The 27584-nt window shown below is 45.9% G+C and overlaps 2 protein-coding genes across 2 annotated transcripts in view; one reads left to right on the top strand and one right to left on the bottom strand.

The window, feature by feature from the left end:
* Window positions 1-2164: 2164 nt before the first annotated feature.
* On the bottom strand, window positions 2165-5533 carry LOC119400290 (uncharacterized). Its single transcript, XM_037667313.2, has 2 exons — window positions 4296-5533; window positions 2165-2937 (listed from the first exon to the last, which is right to left on the bottom strand). The coding sequence occupies exons 1-2, from the start codon at window positions 5388-5390 to the stop codon at window positions 2443-2445; spliced, it is 1590 nt and encodes a 529-aa protein (XP_037523241.1). The 5' UTR covers window positions 5391-5533; the 3' UTR covers window positions 2165-2442.
* A 348-nt stretch (window positions 5534-5881) lies between these two features.
* Window positions 5882-27584, top strand: part of LOC119400289 (DNA ligase 1-like) — a 32988-nt gene continuing 11285 nt past the window's right edge. The window contains 12 exon segments of the mRNA XM_037667311.2: window positions 5882-6038; window positions 6260-6403; window positions 7070-7260; window positions 9960-10085; window positions 10924-11001; window positions 13822-14029; window positions 16519-16695; window positions 18393-18630; window positions 25313-25414; window positions 26171-26400; window positions 27139-27266; window positions 27269-27339. Of these exon segments, the coding sequence (XP_037523239.2) occupies window positions 6019-6038; window positions 6260-6403; window positions 7070-7260; window positions 9960-10085; window positions 10924-11001; window positions 13822-14029; window positions 16519-16695; window positions 18393-18630; window positions 25313-25414; window positions 26171-26400; window positions 27139-27266; window positions 27269-27339 (1713 nt within the window). The 5' untranslated portion in view covers window positions 5882-6018.

The raw sequence follows: 27584 nt of genomic DNA, 5'->3' as shown, positions 1-27584 counted from the left end.
CAAAGTTTCATTTTTAAATTTAGCGCCGAAATTGCCGCACGTGACGTCTTTTAAGAAGTATTTTTCGTATTTTTTTTGGCGACATTGGCTTGACGAAATTTCCTGAAACATGGTATGTATGGCCTCCTCAGAGGACAATGTACTTCATTTTACTGATTAGGAACTCTGTAGGACCCATAGAGTATATGGTAGGACCTAGTAGTTGCCGTCAAAATCTATGACGTCACGACCTTTAGTGCGGGAATTTCGAGGTGGCGTCGCCACCCGAATTTTCTTTTTGCGCGTTTTCTCGCTTACCAAGCGTCTTCTCGCGGTAAGCGCGGTGATTTTGGAATTGTGAAAGAGTAAAGAGCGCTTTGGTCTAGCTGCTTTTTGTAGGTATCGAGCAAACATAACAGTCTTTAATCTACATTAAGGCCAGCATGATTGAACAACATAGCTTGCTCGAAATAAGCAATCCCTATCGCCCCCTTGTAACCACGAGATGTGGACGTACGCATAGAAGTTCTTAGAATGGATACACCATAAAAAGTACTACGATGCTAACGTGTTGTTGTAACTGGCCCATCGAAGTGGTGAGGACTAAGCTTTCGAACCATTCATGTACCTCAATGTGAAATTACGAAGCTCACTTTTGCTGCTTGAACTACAGCCAGGTTCAAAACATTTGAGCGGTTGCTCACCAGTTACTTCTAGCAGCAGCCATGATGCTTGAGCTACAGATTTCATCTTTCTGGAACAAGGTCTGTTTCTTGTTCACAGCATTCTGCTCAGAAGTAGAGGCAGCACAGTTACTGTTCATAACAAAGAAGAAAGGGAAGGCTGCAAATAGGTGCATACTCGTACAGACCCTTTGTACTCAATGTGTTCATAAACCCGCGTCGCAGGTGCCGTCATCTCGGTCCTCGATGTGCTGCGTTTTTTGCACAATCCTTCCTTTCTGAAAGAATGCACCAACTAACCCCCAAATGTGTGCTACTAAACCCGTGTGACATCACCGGCTTACCGACTGACTATAGATTAACGTAACAGGGTATAACACTATTTGCGATTATATAAAGCATTCTGCGTTAGTGTGCGATGTTGCCACATGGTGATGTTGCAATGTTCAATATCTTCCCTCATTACAAGTACAGATAAAATATTGCAGAAAGTGTCAAACTGTCATACTGTTCTACTCGCATTGTGCTTCCTACAATCACGTCATTGAAATTGAAAGCTCATGCTTGATAACGTGATTCTTCGTAGTAGCCGTGCAATGCTCACGGATAGAAACACAAAAATTTTTAGCATAACAAGTGGTATGTGCAACTGCTCTAGATAACTATGTCGTGTCGCTATGAATGTAGCTACTGATGCTCTGATGAGGCTCTGATGCATGTGCTCAAAATGAAAATATGTCAATATAACGCAAACTGAAGATAGTGGAAGCGAAAGTATGTGCACTACTTAGTCCCAAAAAGGTCAAGCTTCAATCTGTGAGCAACGTACACCCTCAATTAAAATTAGTGAACTTCAGTTGACTAGTTAGCACTAGCTTCTTAACCTCTTTAGTTTTTGTGACAGCGCATAGATTGCACACGATGTTACAAGGATGGTATGCTGGTATCGCGATATCAGCAAACAACCAATGGTGTAGTGCATCCATGGTGGTACCAAATGAGCAACATAGAAGCACACACACAGTGCCACACTAGCGCAGTGTGTTTGTGCCTGAGTTACTTGCTTGGTCCCTTCCTGGATGTGCTATGCCAGCGGCTGTTATGAGGAATCACCAACAAGACCAATGTGCAACTACACTGCAAACATAGATCTTTCTTGCACATGTTAACCAAATGACAGGGGACAAACCTGCAACAGTGGCAGGAATGCTTCATCTGCCATTGCAGAGGAGGGTGCTTCTACAAATAATAATAATCGTTGGGGTTTTATGTTCCGAAACCACAATATGATTACGAGAGACGCCATAGTGGAAGGAACCAGAAATTTCAACCACCTGGGCTTCTTTAACGTGCACCTAAATCTAAGCACGTGGGCTTCTTTTTGCCTCCATCGAAATGTGGCCGCTACGGCGGGGATCCGATCCTGCAGCATTCGAGTTGAGTGCCATAACCACTAGACCACTGCAGCGGGTCTTCTACAAAGCAGGCACAAACACACACAATGTGTTACAAAATCCTCGAAAGCACCTTTATTTTCACAGCAGTCTTTGAGAGCTCCGAAAGGCACTTGCAGAATCCCGAGTGGGGGGGCGACTGCCACCAAGACGACGTTAGCGTTCCCGACTGCCAGCTTCTTCGAAACTGGCCGAGGTTATATATTTTTTGCCTCACTTTGCACGTCCACGTGTCTGGGTCATCCAGCACTGGACCGGGCCCAAATTCATTGGCACATTGACTCTCCTCTCACCCCCTCGTTTGAGGAGGTCTCACTCCCGATGGATCAAATCTCTAAGATTTCTATTGTGTACAGGCTCGGGTCCTCGAATTTGAGCGTGTTCGTTTTGCCGAGGACGAGCATCAACCACTGCTCCAGCTCACACAGATCGCCGAACAGTTCCTGAACGTGCGACACCGCCGTCGACAGTCTCCTCAGCAGATCGCCGACGGCAATTGGCCCGGTGTCCAGGGCCCAGCGATTGAAGTGAGCGTCCAACAGGCACGACAGCCAGTCGATCACTTTTTCAAGCGGGATTTCGTCCCGATCAGCCAGGGAGTAATGTTCGAGGACGCCGATCAGATAGACAAACAAGGCCGTAGCCTGTTCAGAGTGCAAGTAGTTGCGGAGGCACTGAACAAGTATGTCACACGTGTGCGGGCAGCGCAGAAGACTGTGGAGGGCTGTGACTTCAGGCGAGCCGGCAGGGGGCGGGACACCGTTTTGGAACAGACGTCCCACCAGCGTGACGAGGTCTCGTTCTGGCAATGCGTCGGCGACCTGCGTCAGACATGCAAGCAAAAAAGAATTCATGAGTGAGGTGATGATGAAAACCATGACCTACTGTACTCCTGACCTGCACAGATAGCTGGGCTTCTATTTTTGAGGTATTTTGTACCTATGTGTAATAATTAGATGATATGGCTCTGCACTGGCCGAAACATCACCATCAGTGCTGAAGCTGAAGTCAGCGAACAGGTGTTGACTACTGCCACGCCGCTCATACGTTCCATCCCTAGTGGCAGAAGGAGTGAACTAGAACATGTGTGCTGCAGTGGGGACTTCTGTGCAAGTCACGAGTTCCAGTAGGTCGCGATGAAAACTTTACGGAAGTACAACCGGCAGCAAAAGTTTATGGGAACATGGCTCCACTGCCAATGCGAGTTTCTGTTCTGTTAGTGCACGAAGCGTTTGTTCTAGCGGGTGACAAGAACTACTACAGGTCGTAAACCGTCCCACAAACTTTCGCTGGAGGTTGTAGATCTGGACTAGACGAGTGCTGTAACAGAGGCAGCTGCTCAGTTTTGACTATAGGAAGATCAAGTCGCTAGTCATTTCTAATGACAGTAAAGCTACTTACAAACTCAAAACATTGTACACTGAAGCATGATGGCGTATGTGACCACAAAACTTAAATAAGGAAATAGCTCATATTTGTCATGACTATACATCGATAAGTAGATTAATCGTCTGATCTGTCTCCATGAAGCTCTAGAGTTATAGGGGCAATAATGCGAGGGCAAGTGTTGGTGTTAACATATGAAAAAAATGTTCATATAACTGGTTGTACATAGAGAGAGGGGGAAGAAAAATGAAACAGTGTCGAACAAAATTTCATACATGGCAGCAAGATATCGAACAGCACTCCCTAGTGTGAATCATAAGAAACAGGAATTTGAATATATGACATGATGAAGTTACATAACTTTTGTAATAAACTTCAGTGTGGCAGTACATTTTAGCTAACCATTTTATAGAAAAGCTCACTCACATTTACTAAACAGCTACGTTGCAAACCTGGTGATGTCTAATGACTCGTTTATAGGATGCAAACGGTGCAAGAAATGCCTCAAAATTTCGGACATTCTAGTTAAATTGAAGCAACAAATGAGCCACCTCTGCACCATAGGCATGGCGCTAAGAACAAGTGCTTTAGAAATGAGGCGATCGGGTACTTCACGACACTTCGATATACAGGTGACTTCGTTGTAAAGGTCGCGCACCGTAAGGAAACCCTCGTTATCTTAAAAATGGTGGTGTAGTTTGAGCGTACCAGCGAAACTTAAGACACTGCATCAACCAACGTGAGGATTTTGAAGCAGCAAATAACCGACCGAATACACTTCCTCCAAACTCACCGGTGCTAACGCCTGGACCACGGTGTTGGGGTCTCCCGCGCAGACTTTCGACGCGACCTCCGCTGCCGTTTGAAGTCCACCGACTTCGGCTCTAGCTCCGAGCCCGACTACTTGACATAGTGTGGGGCGTCCCAGCTTCACCGACACGCACATCACGTTATTGCTGCCGGCCACGGCACCTTGGACAACGTAGCACGCCAGGTCCTTCCTGACGAGCGCCCACTGCTTGACCGCCGTCGCCTGCTGCCCTTCTAAAGTCCTGGACGCCTCCATCGTTCCAAACCTGACGTTCCACACGAGAACCTTGTCTCGAAGGCCTACGAGGACTCTACTATCGTCCACAGCCGCGAGAAACGCTTCGTGGGGCCCGGACAACGGCATCTTACGACCTGACAGGATGCCGTCTTCACCTAAGCTCAGTAGATCGCCATTGAACAGGCAAACGGCGGGCCTGTCTTTTTTAGGGATCGAAGTCTCCGATATCTGTTCGATTTCCGCGTCTCCGACGCGAAACAGACGGCACCTGTAAGGCCTGGAGGCTTTTGAGGTCACGACCAGCAGCAAAGTCGGCAATCCGTTGCGGCCGCCTTCCGTGGCCGCTTGCACGCTCAGCAATTCCTCGTCTTCGCCGCATATCCGCGACTTATTGGAACGAAAACGTTTCCCCGGAGACCCCTGAAGTTCTGTTAGGGTCGTGCAGACACCGCTGCCGAGCACGATCAGAGGTTCACCGCCAGTTCGGTGCAAGACCGCGAAGACTCGGTCTGGAACGGAGATGCGCTCACGTGTTGCCTCCGCGCCGCCCGAGGCGGCATCTTGGGGCGGTAGGATTAGCACGCTCTCGCGGCTAGCTGCCACGTACCGGGCTCGTAACGCGTCGTACACTACGGGACATGTGAAAGGTTCGGCGTGGGACGTGTGCCACGTCTTGATCTTGAAGGGGCGCCCTTCCAGTTCCACTAAAGACGCCGACAGCTGTCCGTGGGTCACGATCACGGAAGACGACTCCGACGGTCCGGGCTGCACGCAAGAGCCGCCGCGGAAGGCTTCGTTCGTCACCGTGGCGAGCACGAAAGGTTCGCCGATCGAAGTCATTTTGAACTCAGCGGCGTGCCCGCATGCCAGCGCAGCGAGGACTCGAAAAATCGGGCTATTTTTCACGTTTTTCAAACGCGCACAACAAGCAAAACGTGACAAAAGGACATCCCCATGCGCGCCGCCATTATGAAAAGAAATGTTTGTTGCCAACCCTTTCTTGCGACCTGAAGAAGTATGATAAGGCGTGATAAAATATGTTTAAAACACTTAACACAACATAGTAGTTTTGTGGCACTTGCAGTGCACAAAAGCGTAGGCTCGAATATGGTCATATTTGCACGTACTATTGAACCACAAGAACTTCGCGACAACCTATTGCCTAAGGAAGTCGAGTAAATCTCTTTCAAATGCAACTGTAGCGTTTTTAACTTCTCTGTTTTCTAGAAAGACAAGAAACACTATTGTAAATTTTCTTAGAGCAATTTTGTAACTGGACTAACGCGTTTTACCGCTGATATTTATATCATACGGCAATGAGGAAAAAATACAATCAGTTGTAGCCTTATGTCACGTGACTTTTTTGGCGCGATCTCGGTTGCATCGACGTAGTTTGCTTGATGTGTGCCCGTGTTTTGAGTTTCTTGTGACGATTAGGTGGTGAAGACAAAAATATTTTCTAAAAGACATGTCTCAGAAGAAGATATCGTAAGTAGTGCCGCGTCCGGTCGATGCGGGCCGAGGCTGTTAGCTTCGGCTCGCTCGATTTTCGGGCGTGAAAACAAAAAAATGGGCGCGACCGTGCGCGCTCTTTGGATGTGCTCTTCGCGAGCTGCTGGCTTGTGGCGTTGTATCATCGTCTCCGCTTGCAACGAGTCGTTGATTAACCGCTGCGATCGGCACCGTCTGGCTGTCTATTCCTTCCGCAGATCGTTCTTCAAGACATCGACGGCTCCCGCTTCGAAAGTCGCGAAAGAAGAACCACCTCAAGCCGTGAAGAAAGAGCCACCTGAGGCCGTGAAAGAAGAATCTGAGGCCACTGCCTCACCGTCACCTGAGAAAGATGTCAACGGGTGAGAGATGGCCGTTTCATAAAGTTGACGCAGTGGCCGACAGAACTTCGTGGACACCGCGAAGCGTCGATTTTCGTAGTTTCAAGCTGACAGATGTCTTGTTTACGATCTTTGCTCTGCTATGCTACTTCACGAGCACGGTTGTTACGCTCATGGTTAAAACATAAGTAAACACAATCAAAACTTGGTGGTGCATAAGTAAAGACACTGATCGGGGGCTAAACGTTATTGCAGTAAAACGCAAGCAAGAAGCATCGCAAGAAAGATAAAACCTGCATCCGCCTTTGAGGAGGACACGCGGCGGACTTCGAAAGTTGTATCCGAATATAGTGCGGCAAGACATTTTCGATTGGAATCGTATTCGTCAATTTTGATTCACTTCTTTGCACAAATAGTATTGGTAGGCTAGCTGACATTACATTACCATGATTGGCAGTACTGCTGGTTGGGAAATAAATGATGGCAAGATGATGTGCTTGTTACTGTAAGCACAAAAGCTGAGCGAGTCGGGATGGATGCATACTTTGAATCAGCGTGGAAAATGAGAGGTGCACAGAGGGAGTAATGGCACGGGACGAGCTGCCCTTTGTAAAATTACGCGTCTAGTTTTCTGGTTCCCGTTGAGACTGCATCAACGAGATTTCACCGTTTTGTTTTTTCTTGCAGTCACGACACCTCACCCGTCAAGGCTCCAACGAGAAGACGCATTCGCATGCTCACCGACAGCGATGAGGAGGAAGAGACGGTCCAGAAGAAATCGGCTTCGGACAAGAACGACGAGCTGGCCGCTCCGTCGAGCAGCAAGTCTTCACCGCCTGCCAAGACGGAGGAGCCCGTTATCGTTAAGCGGAGAACAGGTATGACCTAGAGCAAGGGTCTCAAACTCGCCTCAGCTGGCAGGCCACAGTCATGAAATTTAATCCCTCAAGGGACGGAACAGCAAAACTGGTTGGAGCGGGGGGCAGTTTGAACAAAATGTCACCTAACGTTGCCATGTGAGAAGACAGAAACATCCCGATACTGATATCCACAATGACTAAAACCTGGACACCGATTCTGAGATATCGAGTTTTCGTTTCATGATGTTTAAACTCATAGTGACCACATGGGGTGCCTTACGACAAAAAAAGAAATGCTTGAGTCCAGCAAAACGGCTGTTTAGCCTAGTTGGAAATGGTTCATTATTTAAGAAGCGCACAATGACACGGGGACGAAGCGCTTGTCCTGTGTGTGTCTATACTTCGTCCCCGTGTCATTGTGAGCTTGAGTCCAGTCCTGTCTTTGTAGCTTACCTGAACAAAGCGTTATGAATCGCAGTGAGAAAATATTGTGAGTACCATTTTGTGAAGTTACAAAACTTCATTTCTTGTGAAGTCATGGGCCGCGTGTTTGAGACCCCTGGCCGAGAATGACAGAAAGAAAATTGAGCTAATTGATAGAGATTCATCGTTGAAGAAGTTAAGCATGTAGACATTCAAATAATACAGTGAGGTAGTTGTGACCTTGAAGAAGACATGACCACTTGTCAAAACGTTTGCTGCAGCGACATCATTGTGTTGAAGCATTTTTCATTTCGGCATGCAGACATCGACACTCAAGAATTTGTGTGCTCATTGTGTTCAATCCTTATCAAAATTAACAGGGAAGCAGTTTATGTCACATATTCAGATAGTAATAATGCGAGATGCATGCAGGACTGTGTGAAAGTCATCTAATTATATTCGTGTCGGCAGTTTTCGAGCAAATAAACCAGGTTTAAACTTTCGAGTAAATTATCTAGAAATAATACAGGTGAATAATTTTTCATATGTGCTGAAAAAATACTTTCTTAGCCCAAATAAAGCTCCATAACATGAAGAGATGTGCTGTGTTGTTTGTAATGTTTATAACTGAATGAAAATTCCCAACACTACTTTTCTTATGTAGTGGGTTCATATGTTTACATTTATAGTGTATATTTGTAACTTGCTAATATTGGTTTTCTTAACTGGTGCTTCCACATGTTTATATTAAAAATGAATAACCCTCAATGTTTCTTCCCATGCTGCATTTTCTTGCACTTTTGAGCAAATTCTGTAGGGTAATGAAGATATGCGTATGCACGCAATGTATCTCGCTATGCATTCGTAGTCATTGTATATTCTTTTTATTGGACCCGCAGCTAGCCTTTGCTATGGGTCCAACCAGTTTTGGGTAACTTTGTATGCTATGTCGGAAAATTTAGAATTTGAACCCAAAATGCATACACTAATTTTACAAAGGCTGTTAAATCATTGCAGATAAAAAAAATGCATGCATGCGAAATGCAACTTCGGATTGTTTAGAGGCACTTTAACAATGTTGTGTATCGTAGAATGCTGTTGATATGGCTCTGCATGATAGGTTTCTTGAAATAATGTGTCATTTTTTTTTCCTGGCCAATTTTTCATAATAACAGTGTGCTTTTGTAAACTTAATGTGATTGCGTTGTCACAAGAATTTAGATATGAGACAGCGGAAGTGGGCTTTCATTGGTATTTCTGAAACCCGTACCTTCGTGTTCCAGCATGGATCACTCGAGTGAGGCAAAGGCGGCATCTCTTTTTAAAGAGGCCCTGCAACACTTGTTCAGCATGGTCAGAAAACGCTGCCGATCGGTAGTCGAGGCTCCTGAGAACACGCGAGCCAAACATAGCAATTTATTTTCACAGTCAGCTAGAAATTGTTCCCTCTTATTTCTACAAATGATGCCATATAATACCCAAATTCACGACCATTGCCTGATTTGAGCATCGTGTGCTGCATAGTTACCGAGACCGCCGCGGGAGGCCGCCACATGCGTGCTTGCGATCACACTACAAGTAAGCTGTGCGTTCGAAGAAAAAAAAAACGAAAAAGCGCTCAAGGTCATGATGCGCACGTGACGTAACTTCTTTCCCTTGAGCCATCCTTTTCACCTTAGCTTCCAGCGTGCTCGTCGGGGCGAGAGAAAAGAGAAACTGTTTACAGCGTGCTTCACCGCTTGTACTTGACGGATTCTAAAAATTCTTGCAGGGGTCGATTCATGAGGCAATAAATTCCTTCAGTGAAGCCATTTGACGGTTACCCGGAAAAGTAAAGTATTGCAGGGCCCCTTTAGCATCCCAGAATAACCTTTCTACGGACGTTTCTACGGAAAGTTCTTTGCAAAATGATGAGCTATTTCGATGTTCTTGAAGCAAAAGCACATTGACTTTGCATTGTGTGTTACATGTAGCAGTGGCACTCAGAGCAGCACAAACTTTTGTTGCCAACCGTCACTGAGTACACTTACTTTTGTGCTTATTGGAGCTTCTTTTGGATCTTACATTTTTCTATACGTTTTATTTTCCAGTTTCTGTGCAGAATCTTTCGAGATTCCACTGTGTTTCACTACGGTGTACCCGCCCGTGCTTTCGAGTTTCTCATACTCCTTTTCTGTTCTTTCATACTTGTGTTGTACTTGTACCCGTTGCTGAAATTGCACTGAATAGGTCTGCCATACTTAAAATAGTAAATAAGCTTCGTTTTCAGTCCCGCACATTCTTTTGTACCACAGCTCGCAAGACGGCCAAGCGAAGCCCTGAGCCGAACCGGCTGTCGGCTGAATCGGGCACCAAACGAGTGAAAACCGAGCCAACTCCAGAGGAAGAGCCATCATCTGAACAGGTGTCTTCTCCGCAAGGTCAGTTGTGAGAAAAATTAATTAATTTTCTTTTTTTTTTTCATCACTTTATTATTAATAATTCCTTGACCACTCGTACAATACCCCAGTGTTTAGAGAAATGAGTATTTGAGGAGTCCAGTCTGCCAGGCCATGTATAGACTGCACATATAGGCAGCTCAGCGTAGTCTCGGCTGGGCATGGAGCAGAGGCAAGTTGCGTTGCAGCATGACAGATAGCGCATCTGGTGCATGCCTGTCATTTACGTGCACTCTTCTACGGATGCCACACACAAAAAGTTGCAATGTCATTCCCTACATCGTAAGTCATTCCCAGGTTTCATTCGATAATATTGTGAAACAGAAGTGAGGTGTAGTTTAGCGGCAGTTGTTACTGAATATTGCCAAAATTACATGCCGTGCTGCGGCTGAAACGAGCTTCCAGCCTAGTGTCGGAGGTCACGTAATGGTTAGCTTCAAAGATGCGTCAGATGTGAACGGTCAGGCTGGTTTGTGTTGCCTGAAGCGGGCTCGTTGCACAAGCAGACAGAAAAGACACAGAAATTCTCTTAGCCGCAAGTAATTTTCACCATCTCGTGATTTTGCGTACGATTTGATGATACAAATATCAGGCGATAGGAAGATTCGGGGCTACCCAGTGAGATTCTTATGATTGAGGCCTTACTTGTGGTTGTTCTGGGTTGTTTCATTGCTTGAGGTGTTGGAACAAGCAAAACTAGCATATTTCAAGATGTCTGCTTGTCCAAGTTAGCCATATTTCGTAGCCTTCTATTGCGTATTGAAAAACTTACATATATAAAGTAAATCATGTGACATACAAAGAATCTTCTTGCTCACAGAGAACAAGAAAGTCAAGGCCGAGCCACCTGCATCGCCTAAACAGGAGGAGATGGAGACCGACACAAAACCTGAAGCAGGCAAGCATTGAATTATTAGCATTTATTTGTGGACAAATAAAATGCAAACAGTAAAATGCAAAAGCGTAACAGCTTCTGCAACCGACATCTTGAGCGCACAACCTCGCATTCATAATTATAGTAGACTCAGAGTAAACTGAGATCACTTAAACGGAACTCTAATATGATTGGTTTCATACTTCAACTCTGCATCCCTGTTCATCTCTCAGTGAATGGAACTCCTGTTAAATGGAACACATTTTTACTTTTTTCTTAAGACTCTATTGTATGCGGTTGCTGAAGATTGTTTAGGCCACCCCTACTAACCATGGAAGGTGACATCATATTGACGTTATGAGTCCTACCGTCAAAACCAAAAGCGAAAGAATGTGTTTTAGTTAGGCCTAGCTTGTTTGTACTTCAGTGGTCCATGACCGAGTAGAACGGAAAAACAGGAAGTGATCGAGAAGCCCATTGTCGTTATGGAAAATCGTATCACGCCATCCCTATTGACACGTTTTGTATGCATTACAATAATTCCATGAGCTTTCCATATGGTTGTTATGGAAATTTAATTGAATTTATGCAGAATTCGGTTTTGGAGGGCTCGGGTATTAGTGTATGAGAGAAGGGAAATTTTCTTAAGGGGATTGTTTTTTTGTATGGGTGTGCGAATATTCGAAATTTCGAATATTTTTCGAATAGGGTTTGCTATTCGATTCGATTCGCACTGCAATTTTACTATTCGAAATATTCGAACTTCCCAAAAACAAATACTGTCAACGTCCGATTGAAAGAGACCCCTTCAGATTTTCAATATGCTTCACCTCATTACATTCTTGTATTGCGGCAAAGCTGCCTTTCAAGCTCCGTTACGGTCGAACTTTGCTAAGACACAGTCAACGTCCAATTGGAAGAGGTCCCTAGATTTTCAATATGCTTCACCTCATAACACCCCAGCATTGCGGCAAAGCTGCTTGTCAAGCTCTGCTACGGTCGCAAATGTATTAAATCAAGAAAACGCTGGTTCCAACATAAAGATGAAAGATGTGGCAGAGATGGGGGCTCAATTAATGCTGTTTTGGACCTGAAACTTGGGCAGGAAGTCCGAAAAATCGGAAGCCGAAGCCTTTTTAGCATCCAAAATTTCAGGTGTTATATGTCGACGTCTACGAGGCAGATTTGGAACTCCGGTTGAAGGGAGCACACCCTTGTCCGCCGCATCAGTTGGGCTTCCACAGAAGTTGAGAGAGGAGGAGAGGCTGAGGAAATGGCATCTTTGCCTATCACGTGTAAAGTGTTGTCAGCAACAATTTGGTTGCACCAAATCATGTACATAAATAGAATTCGGCCTCTATATTGCCTCATTCTTGATAAGACAACTATGAAACACCACTCCTCCAGTGCTTCACCAACCTAGCGAAAAGAAACACTTTCATGTTGCTATCTCATAAGAATATGCTTAGAAATCCTCTCTTTTTTTTCTGCAATTTCACTTCGAAGTATTCGAAAAATATTCCAGAAATATTCGAGAAATATTCGAAAAATATTCGATTCGATTCGCACTCACACTTCAATATTCGAATTCGCTTCGCACCCAAAATTTTGCTATTCGCACAGCTCTATTTTTTTGTTATACACAACCGGATGAATCAAACAGACAGTTAGGCCAGGTAGGGCATATGAGACATTAATATTTGTCTTTTTAACTGTAGTGACGTGATTATGACTTAAATTGAAATGAATGAAAGTGGATGAAAGATCACCCTTTTATGTCGGTGGGATCCGAACCCACGACCTTTTTTGAAAGATCTGGGTATTGTACATAATGAACCTGTATTAGTACGTTTTAGATGCAACTTCATTGTAGTGTAACAAATCTTGACTTATTACTAGGGGTGTGCGAATATTCGAACTTTCAAATATTATATGAATAGTGTTTGCTATTCAATTCGATTCGCATTGGAATTTTACTGTTAGAACTATTTGAACTTCTGGAAGATAGCGCATTTGGCACTGCTCTACAGGCCACATGCACTACCGAACAGTTGGCTGAAGATGCTTATCAGAAGGGTTGTCAGTGATTAAGCTGTACTGGCGCGTTTGCAGCCTGTCGCCATTGTGCCTCTGTGGATTTCTGGTGCTTATCCGTATAGACATCACCGCACTACACCGTGACAATGACCCCTTCAGATTTTTCATATGCTTCACCCCATCACACTCTTGCATTGAGGCAAAGCTGTCTTTTAGTCTATGCTACAGCTGCAAATGAATCGAGTCGCAAATGAGCTGGTTCAAACCTACGAGATGATAGCTGCAGCAGAGGTGGGGGCTTTAATTAATGCCGTTTCGGACCTGAAATTTGGGCAGAAAGACAGAAAAATCGGACGCAGAAACGTTTCAGCATCCAAAATTTCAGATGTGCATGTACTATGTTGACGTCTATGGGGCAGATTTCACGTGTAAAGTGTTGTCGAGACCACGTTGGTTGCACCAAATGATGTAAATAAATACAATTCAGCCTTTTTTTGACGAAACGACTAGGGAACACCACCCTTCCAGCGCTTCACCAACCTAGCCAAAAGAAATGCTTTCATGTCGCTATCATAAGAGTGTGCGTAGGGATCCTCTGCAACTTTTTTCCTGTGATTTCGCTTCGAAGTATTAAAAAAGATTTAGAAAAATATTTGATTCGATTCGCACTCACACTTTAATATTCAAATTTGCTTCGCACCCAAAATTTTGCTATTTGCACAGCTGTACTTTTTATGTGACAGAATCTGCGCTCTCAAGTATGGGTGTGCAACGCCCAATGTATATTATAATGGCTCTTTGTTGCAGATGAAAAAGTAGAGATAAAGAAAGAAAAAGAAGAGAAGGAGGAAATAGAGAAGAAGGAAAAAGCAGATGACAAAAAAACTACGAAAGCCTCGCCTCCAAAGAAGAAGGAAGTCAAGGAAGAGAAACCATCCGCAAAGTCTAAGTCGTCTTCACCAAAGGACGAGAAAGCCAAAGAAAAACCGAAGGCCGAGAAGAAGCTCCAAAACTTGTGAGTGTTGGCTTGGTGCTGCTGCTTTTTATGAAGAGTTACTTTGTTTGCAGTGGTTATAGAATGCTTCTTTTTACTGCATTTACAGGTGCATCTAGTGGTTGGATTAGTAGAAACGATATGTTCTCTGGTTAAAGTTTACTAATTGTAATTTGGACATAATCCTTGTTCTTGCCTTACTACAGTAGAACCCCGCTGATACGTTTTTGAAGGGACCGTGGGAAATAAACGTAAGAGACGGGAAACGTAAGAGCCGAAAAACAGGAAAAACGGCAAAATATTTAGTGGTACAGAATTTTATTTCAATTCTTACGAGCAGCACGAAAATTGGCGCGCTCAGCCGCGATCTAGTCGATGGATAGAAACGCGGAGCTCAGGACGGCCTCATCCACAGAAATGTAATCAACGTATGTGATTTTTTTAACACCAACAGCTGTAGGCATGAAAGAACTAAGCACACGCAATCACGACCGGCGCGGCGAGTCGGACTGCGAACCGCACGCACGACCGTGCGAGCTCCAACCAGCTCGAACTCCTCCCGCTCTCCGACAAATAACGATGATGATGAGTCTACGCCGACGCGATGGCAGAAGTGAATGCCAATCTCGAAGGCCTTGCTTTCGCAAGCAATTACGTCATACACGCCATGTTTGTGCAATACAAATCCCAAAGGCTATGCTTTTGTCAATAGTAAATGCCAATCTCGAAGGCCTTGCTTTCGCGGGCAGTTACGTCATAGACGCCATCTTTCCAATTTGAATCTCGAAGGCCATGCTTTTGTTTGCATCAATTGAAAGATTCTGTTGCTTGCGTCTCTCATGCGGCTAATATTACGGTCAAACGAGGCCAAGCTGCGTGAAAATGCACCATGGCGGCTCTCTTTGGTAGTCACTCGGTCGGCTCCGAGCACACTTCGCGACGTATCATACGGGAATGGTCCGACAGTTACGACGTAACAGCGGGGTTCCCAATACATTGTATCCTATGGGAGCTATGCCGGGACCGGCGGAAAACGACGTAACAGCCGGGAAAACGCAGCAGTGAGGAACGTAACAGCGGGGTTCTACTGTATTATGTTTAGGCCTGTGCGAGTAATCGAGCACTTCGAATATTCGAATGACTATGACAATATTCGAATTTGCTTTGACACGAATTTAAATTATTGGAAATTGCGAATTATTCGAAATGAACGAATAGACATGTATAAACCGCATGAAACCCCCTGTAAACTAGTTTAGCTAACAGCACCAGCAAAGACAGTTCTTCATCTTTAACTTCAACATGCGTCAACTGAGAGACAGTGTACAGTAGAACCCCGCTGTTACGTTCCTCACTGCTGCGTTTTCCCGGCTGTTAGGTCGTTTTCCGCCGGTCCCGGCATAGCTCCCATAGGATACAATGTATTCGGAACCCCGCTGTTACGTTGTAACTGTCGGACCGTTCCCGTATGATACGTCGCGAAGTGCGCCCGGAGCCGACCGAGTGGCTACCAAAGAGAGTGGCCATGGTGCATTTTCACGCAGCTTGGCCTCGTTTGACCGTAATATTAGCCGCATGAGAGGCGCAAGCAACAGAATCTTTCAATTGATGCAAAACAAGCATGGCCTTCGAGATTCAAATTGCAAAGATGGCGTCTATGACGTAACTGCTCGCGAAAGCAAGGCCTTCGAGATTGGCATTTACCATTGACAAAAGCATAGCCTCTGAGATTTGCATTGCACAAACATGGCGTGTATGACGTAATTGCTTGCGAAAGCAAGGCCTTCGAGATTGGCATTCACTTCTGCCATCGCGTTGGTGTAGACTCATCATCATCGTTATTTATCGGAGAACGGGAAGAGTTCGAGCTGGTTGGAGCTCGCATGGTCGTGCGTGCGGTTCGCGGTCGGACTCGCCGCGCCGGTCGTGATTGCGTGTGCTTAGTTCTTTCATGCCTACAGCTGTTGGTGTTAAAAAAATCACATACGTTGATTACATTTCTGTGGATAAGGCCGTCCTAAGCTCCGCGTTTCTATCCATCGACTAGATCGCGGCTGAGCGCGCCAATTTTCGTGCTGCTCGTAAGAATTGAAATAAAATTCTATACCACTAAATATTTTGCCGTTTTTCCTGTTTTTCGGCTCTTACGTTTCCCGTCTCTTACGTTTATTTCCTACGGTCCCTTCAAAAACGTATCAGCGGGGTTCTACTGTATTATGCATACAACAGTACACACTGTGGCCTACCACCATTGTTCGATGGCTGCTGATCATGAGATGGGTTCAATTTCCAGCCATCATGTTGCGTTTTTGTTGAGCAGAATATAAGAACACTTGGGCACTTTTACTTGGGTTGCATGTCACGGAAGCCTGTGTTAGCAAAATAAGTTCTACATCTCTTTCTACAGTGTTTCTTATACCCTTTTGTTCCTTTGCCGTGTTAACCTGAGTTAGTTAATTTAACTAGTAAATCAATCACAGCAAGATCTGTCCACTCTTTTTCTCCAACAGCGCCTTCACCACGTCTGGAAAGTCGGACAAGTCGTCTGCTGCCAGCCAGGTGTGCGACTACAACCCTGACAAGGCCAACTACGATCCCGTCGAAGACGCCTGCTGGAAGAAGGGTGCCAAGGTTCCCTACCTCGCACTTGCCATCACCTTGGACAAGATCGACGGCATCTCGGGCAGGTGGGTTTGCGAACCCCAGCGCTGGCTTTGACAGCGCTGCGTGAGCCTTTGATAAAGGAAGCGCAGCAACCAGCTATAAAAAGCAATCTCTATATGCAAGTGCAGGCATGCGGAGGGTACTTAATTAACAGGGTTCAAGTTTCATCGCTGCAGCCTCTCCCCCGTTGGTCGAGTCCGAAAGAAACCAGCTTCACAATGGATGCAACAATGAAAATGAAGCGATGATGTGTTTCTTGCGGAGGTCTGTCTTTGGTGCCCATATCTCGGAGGCTAAAGGTGCGAAGTAAACAGTTACTGAAATCTGCATCAGCCATTCATCCATTATTCTAACTGACTAGGAGTATGTGTATCTCTGCTCCACGTGCTACGTTACCAGCTGAGTCTACACAGTTTTCTCACGTGTGTACATATGTTGTCGTGCACAGTGTGCTTTTTGTATTTTTTTCATGCTTTTTACATGGCCTGTTAGGTTTCTTTTTGATGGCTTTTAGCTGTTTCATTATTAACCCCTTAGCACGCCTTCTTTCATGGCTTTTAGCTGTTCCATTGTCAACCCCTAGGGGGACATGTCGTGTGGGCTGAGACTGTTAAAAACGCTGATTTCTTCCTTCCATAAACCCAGTTGATAATCTGCGCTTGTTTGTGTCACTTCTTCATGTTTCGTCCCATCGCACAGTTTGACCCAAAAGGAATATTTACCAACTTGCCCAACTTTCCACACTGCTTAGTTCTTGAGATGCAGCATCAGGGGCCTTCGGCTGCCATTATCATCAAAAGACTTGCATGTCTATAACCCTGCTCTTTAAACAGTGATGCAACAAGCCCGACTTCGTAAAGGTGCGTTGTAGACTTTGCACCGCCTTTTAGATGACTCCACAGTTGGTAAGCCTGCATGATCAGCCATCCAAAAGTAACCGCATGCATGGAGGGAGCACTTTTCAGCAGCCCACACTACACAGATAAATGGCACGTTCTGAAATCAGGACGACAGAGATAGAAAAAGGCTGCAACAATCTCGTTTGCTGCTGATAGCAGCAAGCGAGGCTGTGGCGAGCGAGCGAAAGAAGTGATCGAGTCATGTTTCTGTCTATTGGAGAAGCAATGGCGTGCGCCCCTGGGCTTGACGTGCTGTAGCAGACACGCCAACAGAGGAATTATTAAAACAAAAACCTGCAAACGTATGCAAGATGGCAGGACGACCTTAATACCCTTAAGTGCGTACGTGCCACATGGTCGGTCAGACCGAGAGGGCAGCGCGCGGAGCGACCGCGCACGCCCCCAGCAAAGAAGGGTGGGCGCTGTCGCTCCATACTCTTCAATATACGTACCAACACATTGTGGAGCGAAAATGCAAGCTTCTAGAAAGATTCGAGAGATGGCAAGAGCAGTGGGTTTTGTAGCGAATTTTTCAACGCAAAATGTGGAATGTACCGGTACGTCAGTGACACTGCGGAGGGGGTATACTATGCGAAAATGTACTGCTATGTCAGACGCAGCGAAAGGGTTAAAAAGCTTCGGGTGTAAGTGCAAACCTATAGTGTGTAGGCAGGTTTTATCTCTCTATCTCTTATGCTTGTTACCACATTCCACCAGGTGCACAGTAGCCAGCTAGGTTGTTAACCCTTTTAACCTCGGTGCCTTTCTTAGTTTTTCTGTCTCACTCTTTTGCATTGTTTTGCTACTCCTTCTTTACCCAGACTTCGTATCATCGAGGTGTTGAGCAACTTCCTCCGCTCAGTGCTCATCCTCTCGCCCGACGACCTGCTGAGCGCTGTCTACCTCTGCCTCAACAAGATTGCGCCCGACTACCAAGGCCTTGAGCTTGGCATCGGCGAATCGCTGCTGGTCAAGGCGCTCGCCGAGGCCACGGGCCGCACCCCGGACAAAGTGAGAGCCGAAGCCGCAGCCAAAGGCGACCTGGGCCTGGTGGCAGAGGTAAGGATGCAACCCGAGATTAGTACAGTTCGATGTTGGTAACTTGGAAACACTAAAGAGAAAAACGATTTTTTTCATACTAGTAAATTTCATAATACCAGGAACACTGCACTCGCTCTTGAAGGCACTTGGTAAGCGAGAAAGCACGCAAAAAAATGCGAGTGGTGCCGCTGCCGCCTTGAAGTTCCCGCACCAGTTGTTGTGAAATCATAGATTTTGATGGCATCTATAAGGACATGTTTACTAGCGAAAAAGACGAGGATGAGAAGAAGGAATACAGGACAGTATACAGGACAGTTGTCCTGTATTCCTTCTTCTCGTCCTCGTCTTTTTCGCTAGTAAACATGTCCTATTATTCACGTTACCAACTAGCCCAACTTTCCGCCTTACATTTATAAGGGCTTATACAGTTCCTAATCGGCACAAAAGGAAGTAAATTGTCTTTCGAGGGAGCCAGAGGCTAACATAAAGTGTCAGGAAATTTCGTTGAGCCATGTTGGGGGTGGGGGGGCCAAAATATGAAGAAAACACTGAAATCCGTGATGTCACCATCGGGGATCTCGGCGGCACAGTTAAAAAGTGAAACTTTTGACATTGATTTTATCGTCTATTAATAAACCTATGATGGTGAAATTAATAACACTAAACTTTTCAGGGTGCTATTTATCAGTCTAAATACTGTAATTTATTTTTTCATTTTTCAGTGTTCCTTTCAATTTTCAAAACTGACTTTACTGTGCCATACAAATCTCCTGTATACAGAGACGGCTCTGAGCAACAGTGAAGCTCTGCACATGAAGATAAGATACTTGACTTTGAAATTAAGAATTACAGTCAACTGCCGATTTTTCGGACTCCCTAGGGACCGCGAAATCGTCCAAAAAATCGGGCAGTCCGAAAAAACAAATTCATGCTTTTTTATTTTGCTTAAGTGTTCAAATCGCCACAGCCACATCCGAAATAGCTTTAATGCCTCGCAGTGCAATTATCAGGCATTTTGGTGCGCGCCCAGGCTCTCGCAAATACAGTAGAACCCCGCTGATACGTTTTTGAAGGGACCGTAGGAAATAAACGTAAGAGACGGGAAACGTAAGAGCCGAAAAACAGGAAAAACGGCAAAATATTTAGTGGTACAGAATTTTATTTCAATTCTTACGAGCAGCACGAAAATTGGCGCGCTCAGCCGCGATCTAGTCGATGGATAGAAACGCGGAGCTTAGAACAGCCTTTTCCACAGAAATGTAATCAACGTATGTGATTTTTTTAACACCAACAGCTGTAGGCATGAAAGAACTAAGCACAAGCAATCACGACCGGCGCGGCGAGTTCGACCGCGAACCGCACGCACGACCATGCGAGCTCCAACCAGCTCGAACTCCTCCCGTTCTCCGACAAATAACGATGATGATGAGTCTACGCCAACGCGATGGCAGAAGTGAATGCCAATCTCGAAGGCCTTGCTTTCGCAAGCAATTACGTCATACACGCCATGTTTGTGCAGTGCAAATCTCAGAGGCTATGCTTTTGTCAATAGTAAATGCCAATCTCGAAGGCCTTGCTTTCGCGAGCAGTTACGTCATAGACGCCATCTTTGCAATTTGAATCTCGAAGGCCATGCTTTTGTTTGCATCAATTGAAAGATTCTGTTGCTTGCGCCTCTCATGCAGCTAATATTACGGTCAAACGAGGCCAAGCTGCGTGAAAATGCGTCATGGCCGCTCTCTTTGGTAGTCACTCGGTCGGCTCCGGGCGCACTTCGCGACGTATCATACGGGAACGGTCCGACAGTTACGACGTAACAGCGGAGTTCCCAATACATTGTATCCTATGGGAGCTATGCCGGGACCGGCGGAAAACGACGTAACAGCCGGGAAAACGCAGCAGTGAGGAACGTAACAGCGGGGTTCTACTTACATTCGGCACCTGCCGCGAACCCCGCTTAAGGGGGGACGCGGCTTTCGTATCGCGAAAAATGGCAAAAAAATCGATTTTTTGAAAATCACATTTTCAGTTTCTGTAGCCCTTTTTATATCCAATTCCAAATATCTTCAACGAAAACCGCGTAGAAGTGCTATAAAAAAATTGTTGCGCCTGCCGAGGTGGCGAAAATTATTGGGGAAATCGCAAAAAAACACTGATTTTCAAAAAATCATAGCTCCGCAACGACGCCACCGGGCGCCGATATCTTGGGCTCATCGGAAAGCGCATTTCTCCGTCTTCAAATTCCCCGCCTCAGCTGGCTCCTCCTTTCAAAAACAAGCGCACAAAGAGCAAATGTTCGAAGGTCGTTTCGAGCCCTCCGATTGGCCGCGTCCGCCATGTTGCCCCAGCGCGCCTCGCCATTGGTTCGATGCTCGCTCCGGGAGATCGTCGTCTGCAGCTCGTGCGTCTCTAGCTCACGGCTGTCGAAAGTCGCGCTACTTCGTGGCGTATTCGCAATCGCTCTGTGTTCACGGCTCGACGATAACTTTGAACAAGAAATACGTTTTAGTTTGGAGCCACTAGCGGAAGCTCGGTGGGATTACGATGGCGCGCCGCACTCGCAGCGAACATCGCAAACGCGCGTCTCGGACTGACTCTCTAGCGTTGACTCGTCCGATCCGTGGTTCGAGGTTCTGCTTATGCGCACTTCGGACGTCGTGACGAAGATGATCGCAGGACGACTCTTTGTACTCGCGACCACGCATTACGTACTTTGAAACATCGGGCACCGCGGCCGGCGCGTCTACTGCTCGGAGTCGTCACTAGGCCTAACTCCGCTCACGGCGTCGGCACACGAGACGAACCTCGAACTTTGCGGGCAAGAACAACGCGTTAGCGGACTCGCGGCAGTGTGCTTCTTCGCAAGGAACGAAGCGCTTCTCCCGCCGGCTCCTCGGTACAGTGGATGGTCATTTTACGCATCGGCAGCGGACCCCACGGCCAAACTCGTCGCGCAGCGGGCGCGCGTCGGCGTCCCGAAATGCGAGGCCAAACACGTTGCGCGTATATTTTTCGTCGCCGCACCTACGCATATTGCGCGTCGTCACCGAATGCCGCCACCCAGCACATCGCGTGCCGACTTCCCGGACTATGCAGCCGAGCAGTTTGAGGTGAAATAAAGCACTGGTGATGCAATTAAGGTGCGCTTGGGGCCGTGCTTGGTATCGCCGTAAGCGCTCATGAATCATCTGAAAAAATAAAAGCCTCGCAGAAAACCGTGTCCGCGACCGGGTGAATGATGAAGCGCATCGCAGGCGAGGTTTACAAATTAGCTTGACGAGTGAAACAGGGAGATGAATTCATATCTGCCCAGTTCGCGTCTTGAATAAACTGCTAAGGAATTCCTATTCCACCAATGTCTTGGCCATAACTGCCTGTTATTTAGGAGGAAGGGATAGGTTGTCATAATGATAGCCGCTCTTAGTATCCTATAAAATATTCAATGATCAATTGCAATCAAGACTGTTAATTATGCTAATGAGAGCATGAATACAAGAAAGCTGGCAAATCATCATAGTACATGACCTACTTGCATTACAATATCTTGTTTTTTTGTCATGTCTATTACACCACTTCATAACTTCGTTTAAAATTCATGCTACATGTTCTTTGTATATCAGAAAAGGATTTTAAGAAAAAAAAAAGAAAACAAAGGCACAACAGATAAAAGGCCACATGTGCAGGAGGTCCAACCTTATAAAACACATTAAAGATCACAATCTTCTAGTGTTTTAGAGAAGCAAGGCACCTCAAGCTAAAGACAGGGCACTCAAGAAACTGCACATTACGAAGGACTCAAAAGATTACGACCCCAGTGCCTTTTGATGAAGTAATATCGTTGGTACAACTTTAAAAGCAGTTTTCTCAAAACGACTTTTCTTGCTTTCTGCTTCGCTTGTTCCGCTGATTTCTCACTGACCGCTGGGTCTATTACAGTTCCGTTTTTTGTTCTATATTCCTTGAAGCACAGTTCAGGGCGTGACATTCTTGCTTTTTCAGTGTGGCCTGTTGATAATTAGCTATTTGACGAGTTGCACAAAGCCTCGATGCCTGTTGCACAGTCATCTCACGAAAAATGAAAACTAAAAAAAATTTTGTTGCAAATAAAAAAATCTAAGAATGTCATGCCCGCAATCAGACATCTTAGAATGCACAGCACTTTGAATGAGTTTCCTATTGCATTTTTTATGCGAGTCAGACTCGGAACAAGAGCAGAAGGTGAAATATATTGTACATCAAAAAGTTGTAAAGATATATTCATGAAATTTCTACAGTAGCATTAAAAAAACATTTCAAATAAGTGTGCCAATTTTCATCAAAATCCATGAAGAAATAAGAAAGTTGGTAACGAAAGCCACGTCCCCCCTTAACTACGTACGTGCCAACCGCCACTCTTGCATCTCGTGATGAGCGCCGCTGATAACAGCAAAGCGCGGAATATATTACGGCTATCTCGCATGAAGCGTTTGTAAACGATGACGTGGAACACAGACTGTGGAGGAAGAGCGGACGACTCGTCCGGCTTTCCCTGATGCGTGTGCGCATGTAAACATGCGCACACACATCGCCGAATTGCCGCCGATACGCAGCATTTGCTGCCGTGTCAAGCCGATCGTTTCTAGTTGTGTGCAGCACATCGCCAACTAAGCTGACGCCGTCACTTTACTGTTGCTGTATCGTACGCACGCATTTATCATGAAAGGGTTCGTGATGCGCACTTAGTTCCTGACCGCACACGGGCGCGGCAATGGCGAGCTGGTTTCGTCCGCGAAGGCAACGCGTCTATGCGGCGCACTTAGCGGTCTCGCACAAAGAGGCAGCTGGAATGGCGGCACGACGCATTTGGGTTCTCGCCTATTAAATGCTTGCAGCACGCATGCAACTGCGCTAGGCCACGTGCACTACCGAGCAGTTAACTGAAGATGCTTATCGTAAGGGTTGTCAGCACTTTAGCCGTACTGGCGCGTTTGCCAGCTGCTGCCATCACGCCTCCGGGCATTTCCGCTGCTTACCGTAACATCGCCGCACGGCGCCGTGATAGCGGCCCCATTGAATTTCTGGTCTGCTTCCCCCCATAACGCTTCGGCATTGCGGCAAAGCTGACTTTCGGACTCTGCTACTGTCTCAGATCGACTCGCGAAAGCGCTGGTTCGAACCTGCGAGATGATAGACGCGGCAGAGGTGGGGGCTTCAAATAATGCCTTTCGGACCTGCAGTTTGGGCAGAAAATCCGAAAAATTGGACGCGGAATAGCTTCAGCGTCCGAAATTTTGGACGTTCTAATACATTGAAGTCTATGGGGCTGGTGACGGTGCCGTGAAAGCGTCCGAATTTTCGAGCATGTCCGGAAAATTGGCCGTTGACTGTATCATGTGGCACCCCTACTGACATCGATACTAGCTTGACATCAGGCTGCAGTGTCAATTCTGGTAACTTCACTCGCCGGTATGGCTGGTTGTGATGACATCAGGTATCAAAACTTACAATATGGCCGTTTGCACATCACCAAAAAACATTCAAAATGGCTGCTTGTGCGTCACCAATGGAGGCACGGAGCATAGCGGTTGGGAAAACATCACGATATCTTGCACGAGCACGTGACGAGGAGCTCATACCGTGTCTTGACGTCAGGGTACAGTAGAAACCGAAACTAACTTTTAAAAACATGCTGTAATTAATTTTTCAGGGCGCACTCACACTTATTAGTACATTTTCTAGGCTCTTGAAGGCATGGCCTTTCATTTGATGTGAAAAAGTAACAAATGAAAATTATCGTGTCAGTACTCCTTTGAGATATTACTGCTTTGACTACGTTTTTTTTTGTCTTTCATTGCTGCAGTTGCGAGAAAGTACTGCGAAGCTTGAGATATTGCACGCTTGTGTTTTCTTATTTTACCGTATTTACTCGATTCTACCGCGCCCTCGATTGCAACGCGCACCCGTTTTCCGCGACCAAGGATTGTAACGCGCACCCATTTTTCGTGAGAGAAAAGAACAAAAAAAGTCCGTAGGAGTCAAACTTCGCACATTCAGAAGAACAAGTATTTGGGTTTTAAAGAACTGAAGTTTCAAAAAAGTAAAACACAAAGTCAAAAAGCGGGCCTTGCCGCTAAAACTGTCACCACTACGGCAGCGATACGAGTCGCGTAATGGATCAGTCCTCGTCGCTGTCGGACAACTCCTTGTCGCTGTCAATATTCTTCGATTTCGGGAAACCGGCCCTGCTTTGGTCCACTGAAACCTTTTCGTGAAGTTTTGCTGTAAAAAACTTCTGCTTCTGTTTGCGCCAGTCTCGCACGCACGTTTCGGGAACTCCGAACTATATCCGAACGACCGCGATGCGGCCCGATTTCCGTCCGTCTCACTGCACATGTAATAACTATACTTTTAAATGCGGCATCGTGGTACACTCGTCGAGTATTTGGAGTCTGCACTTCCATGCCGTCGATGCGAACGCAGAACGGGATGACAATCTCCTCAGCACACGTACGAACTGAAAAAATGGCAGAAATGACCAAGGCGCATAGGAGGCGGCCATTTTGAAATGTCGATGGCAATACGATAATCGAGTTTCTTTTTTTTTTTCGATACTCGATTCTAACGCGCATGCGATTTTTGGACACGTTTTTCCGGAAAAAAGGTGCGCGTTAGATTCGAGTAAATACGGTAATATTGTACGAAAAATTTTCGGCAATTCCAGAGCAGCCGCAGCCAACAACGAGTGCTGTTCCCTCCGCCGCCGCTGATGCTGTCGCACGTGTTTACGAAGTTGCGTGCGATTGCAGAAATGACGGGAAACTCGGTACGTACTAATCCCCCCTGAAACTTTACAGCACTGCAAAGTCGTACGGGATGTTTTGCTGTGCAAAACTGTGCAGTGAGTGTAACAATGCCATTAAGATGCATGATATGCCTGACGTAGTAGTAGTAGTACCTCCCTCACTGCTAGATGGGCCTAATGAAGTACTGTTACTAACTTGACGATGGCAAAATTTATAATTACAAGATATTGCTCGTTGTTAAAACAGTCGACACTCGTTACAACAAACCATAATTATCCGGAAAAAAAAGGTGCATTATATCTGCAGCCCTTTCTGTCCGAATTTAGGTCTGTGATATGTTGTAAAATGTAACTTTGCATGTAGTCATGGTCCAACCGGAAGGTGACTGCAGAAGAAATAACGCCTATAGCAATATTACAGTTAGTGAATATATAAAGGAGTCAACGGGCAATTGCATAACCATGTATATGGTGCAGCATCTTGCTCCGATAGTATTCGAAACTACCTTTATTGTATTTGGATCATTTGTAATGGGCTTAGGCTGCATGCATTGTATTAACTCTATCTGTTAAAAAAAGAAACATTATTTCACCGGTATTTTGCGTTAGCAGATTCCTCTACAACAGTACCACTTTCCAGCTGTGGTGATATCCCACTACAGCGCATGTCATTGTGTTATTGTGCTAACTACTCCAGTATGAACACCTACAAACTCGCCCAAGTTTCAGTTCCTGCAATGCTGTTGGATGGCACGTTCTTCGGTTCTTCGTCAACAGGTGCAGCAGAAGAAGGTCGACATAATCAAGGTCCTTCTCGTCGCCTGCCGCCAGTGCGAGGCACGGTTCCTCGTGCGCTCGCTCGGTGGCAAACTGCGCATCGGTCTAGCCGAGGCTTCGCTGCTGACTGCACTGGCCCACGCGGCTGCCCTCTCGCCACCTCACGGTGACCCAAAAGCATCTAAGAAGCGGCTTGAAGAAGCTGCCTTGCTCCTCAAGACGGCTTATTGGTGAGCCATCCCATAGCACAACACTACCACCTAACTGTTTCCTTTCGCCATGCCAGGAATTGGACCTTCATTCACGTGCTTAGCAACGCAGCCATTCACTTGCTACAGGCAACAACGACGGTCATGTGTTGTTATCCAGGCAACAATGAAATGTGGCAACGTGAAACATGACGAAACGTGAAATGTGGCAACGTTACGAGAGACCTCGATAGAAGATGAGATTGCCATATCAGAAATGGCTGATCGCCGACAAGCCCATGATTGAGAGGGCATCAGTTATTTGAAAATGATGCATACAATTACGCATGTGATCGTCACACCTTCGAGGACCGCGTACTCACTGGCGCCTGGTTTTTGACGTACAATGCCGCCGCAGCCAAAATCTAAATCATAGCCAGCTGTGCTTGAATGCAAATTTTGAAACAATGCGTGAAACAGTAGATTTCTAGCGAATATTTTTTTGCACCTTGTTTTCCACCATTTCGTAAAATTCACATAGCCCTCACATGCTCCAAAAAGTTTGCTGCTCAGAATATTTTGGGAAAACATAGGTTAAGTTAGATTAAGCTCTGTGTATGTAGCAGTGAAAAAGTCCAAAGCGTGTTGACCGACTACGGTTCGCTATGCGTGTCACGTTAAAAGCGCTTTGTGCTTGTCATCTTCTCCATCTACATTCACTTGTGCTGCTCTGCGTTGATACGAGCACAAAACAATCCTTGCTGCCTTGCTATCGTGCAGCGAGTGTCCCGACTACGAACGCATCATCAACGCCCTGCTCGAAGAGGGCGTCGACTCGCTCCCCAAACGTTGCCGGCTCAGTCCCGGCATCCCATTGAAGCCCATGTTGGCCCACCCGACCAAGGCCATCTCAGGGTGCTCAACCGATTCGAAGGGTCGGCATTCACGTGCGAGTTCAAGTACGACGGCGAGCGTGCTCAGGTGAGGTGCAGCTATGTGTAGTTACTCTGTTTTTTTGTCATATATCACCGAGTCTGTGGTCTGTTTCATTCTGATAGTGTGAAGGTTTGTTTGCATGTTTCATTCTAAGCAGCTGTAGCCAACATTGTATAATTGAAGGCTTGTTTTTTTACTACTTTGTGGGTCTAACCTGAGTGCATTTGTTACCCAAGCCTTGTTTTCTTACTACGTCCACGTTTTTAACCTTCGTGCATTTTTTATCGCTT

The sequence above is a fragment of the Rhipicephalus sanguineus genome, chromosome 7 (assembly GCF_013339695.2).
Source record: "Rhipicephalus sanguineus isolate Rsan-2018 chromosome 7, BIME_Rsan_1.4, whole genome shotgun sequence".
Classification (NCBI taxonomy): Eukaryota; Metazoa; Arthropoda; class Arachnida; order Ixodida; family Ixodidae; genus Rhipicephalus; species Rhipicephalus sanguineus.
The sequence above is the reverse complement of the archived record's forward strand: the minus strand, read 5'-3'. Positions and strand labels throughout refer to the sequence as shown.

Coding starts and splice junctions, on each gene's coding strand:
- LOC119400290 (XM_037667313.2), bottom strand. CDS start 5,390: ATGACTTCGATCGGCGAACCTTTCGTGCTCGCCACGGTGACGAACGAA. Junction 2,938..4,295: donor TGGTCCAGGCGTTAGCACCG/GTGAGTTTGGAG, acceptor TGTCTGACGCAG/GTCGCCGACGCATTGCCAGA.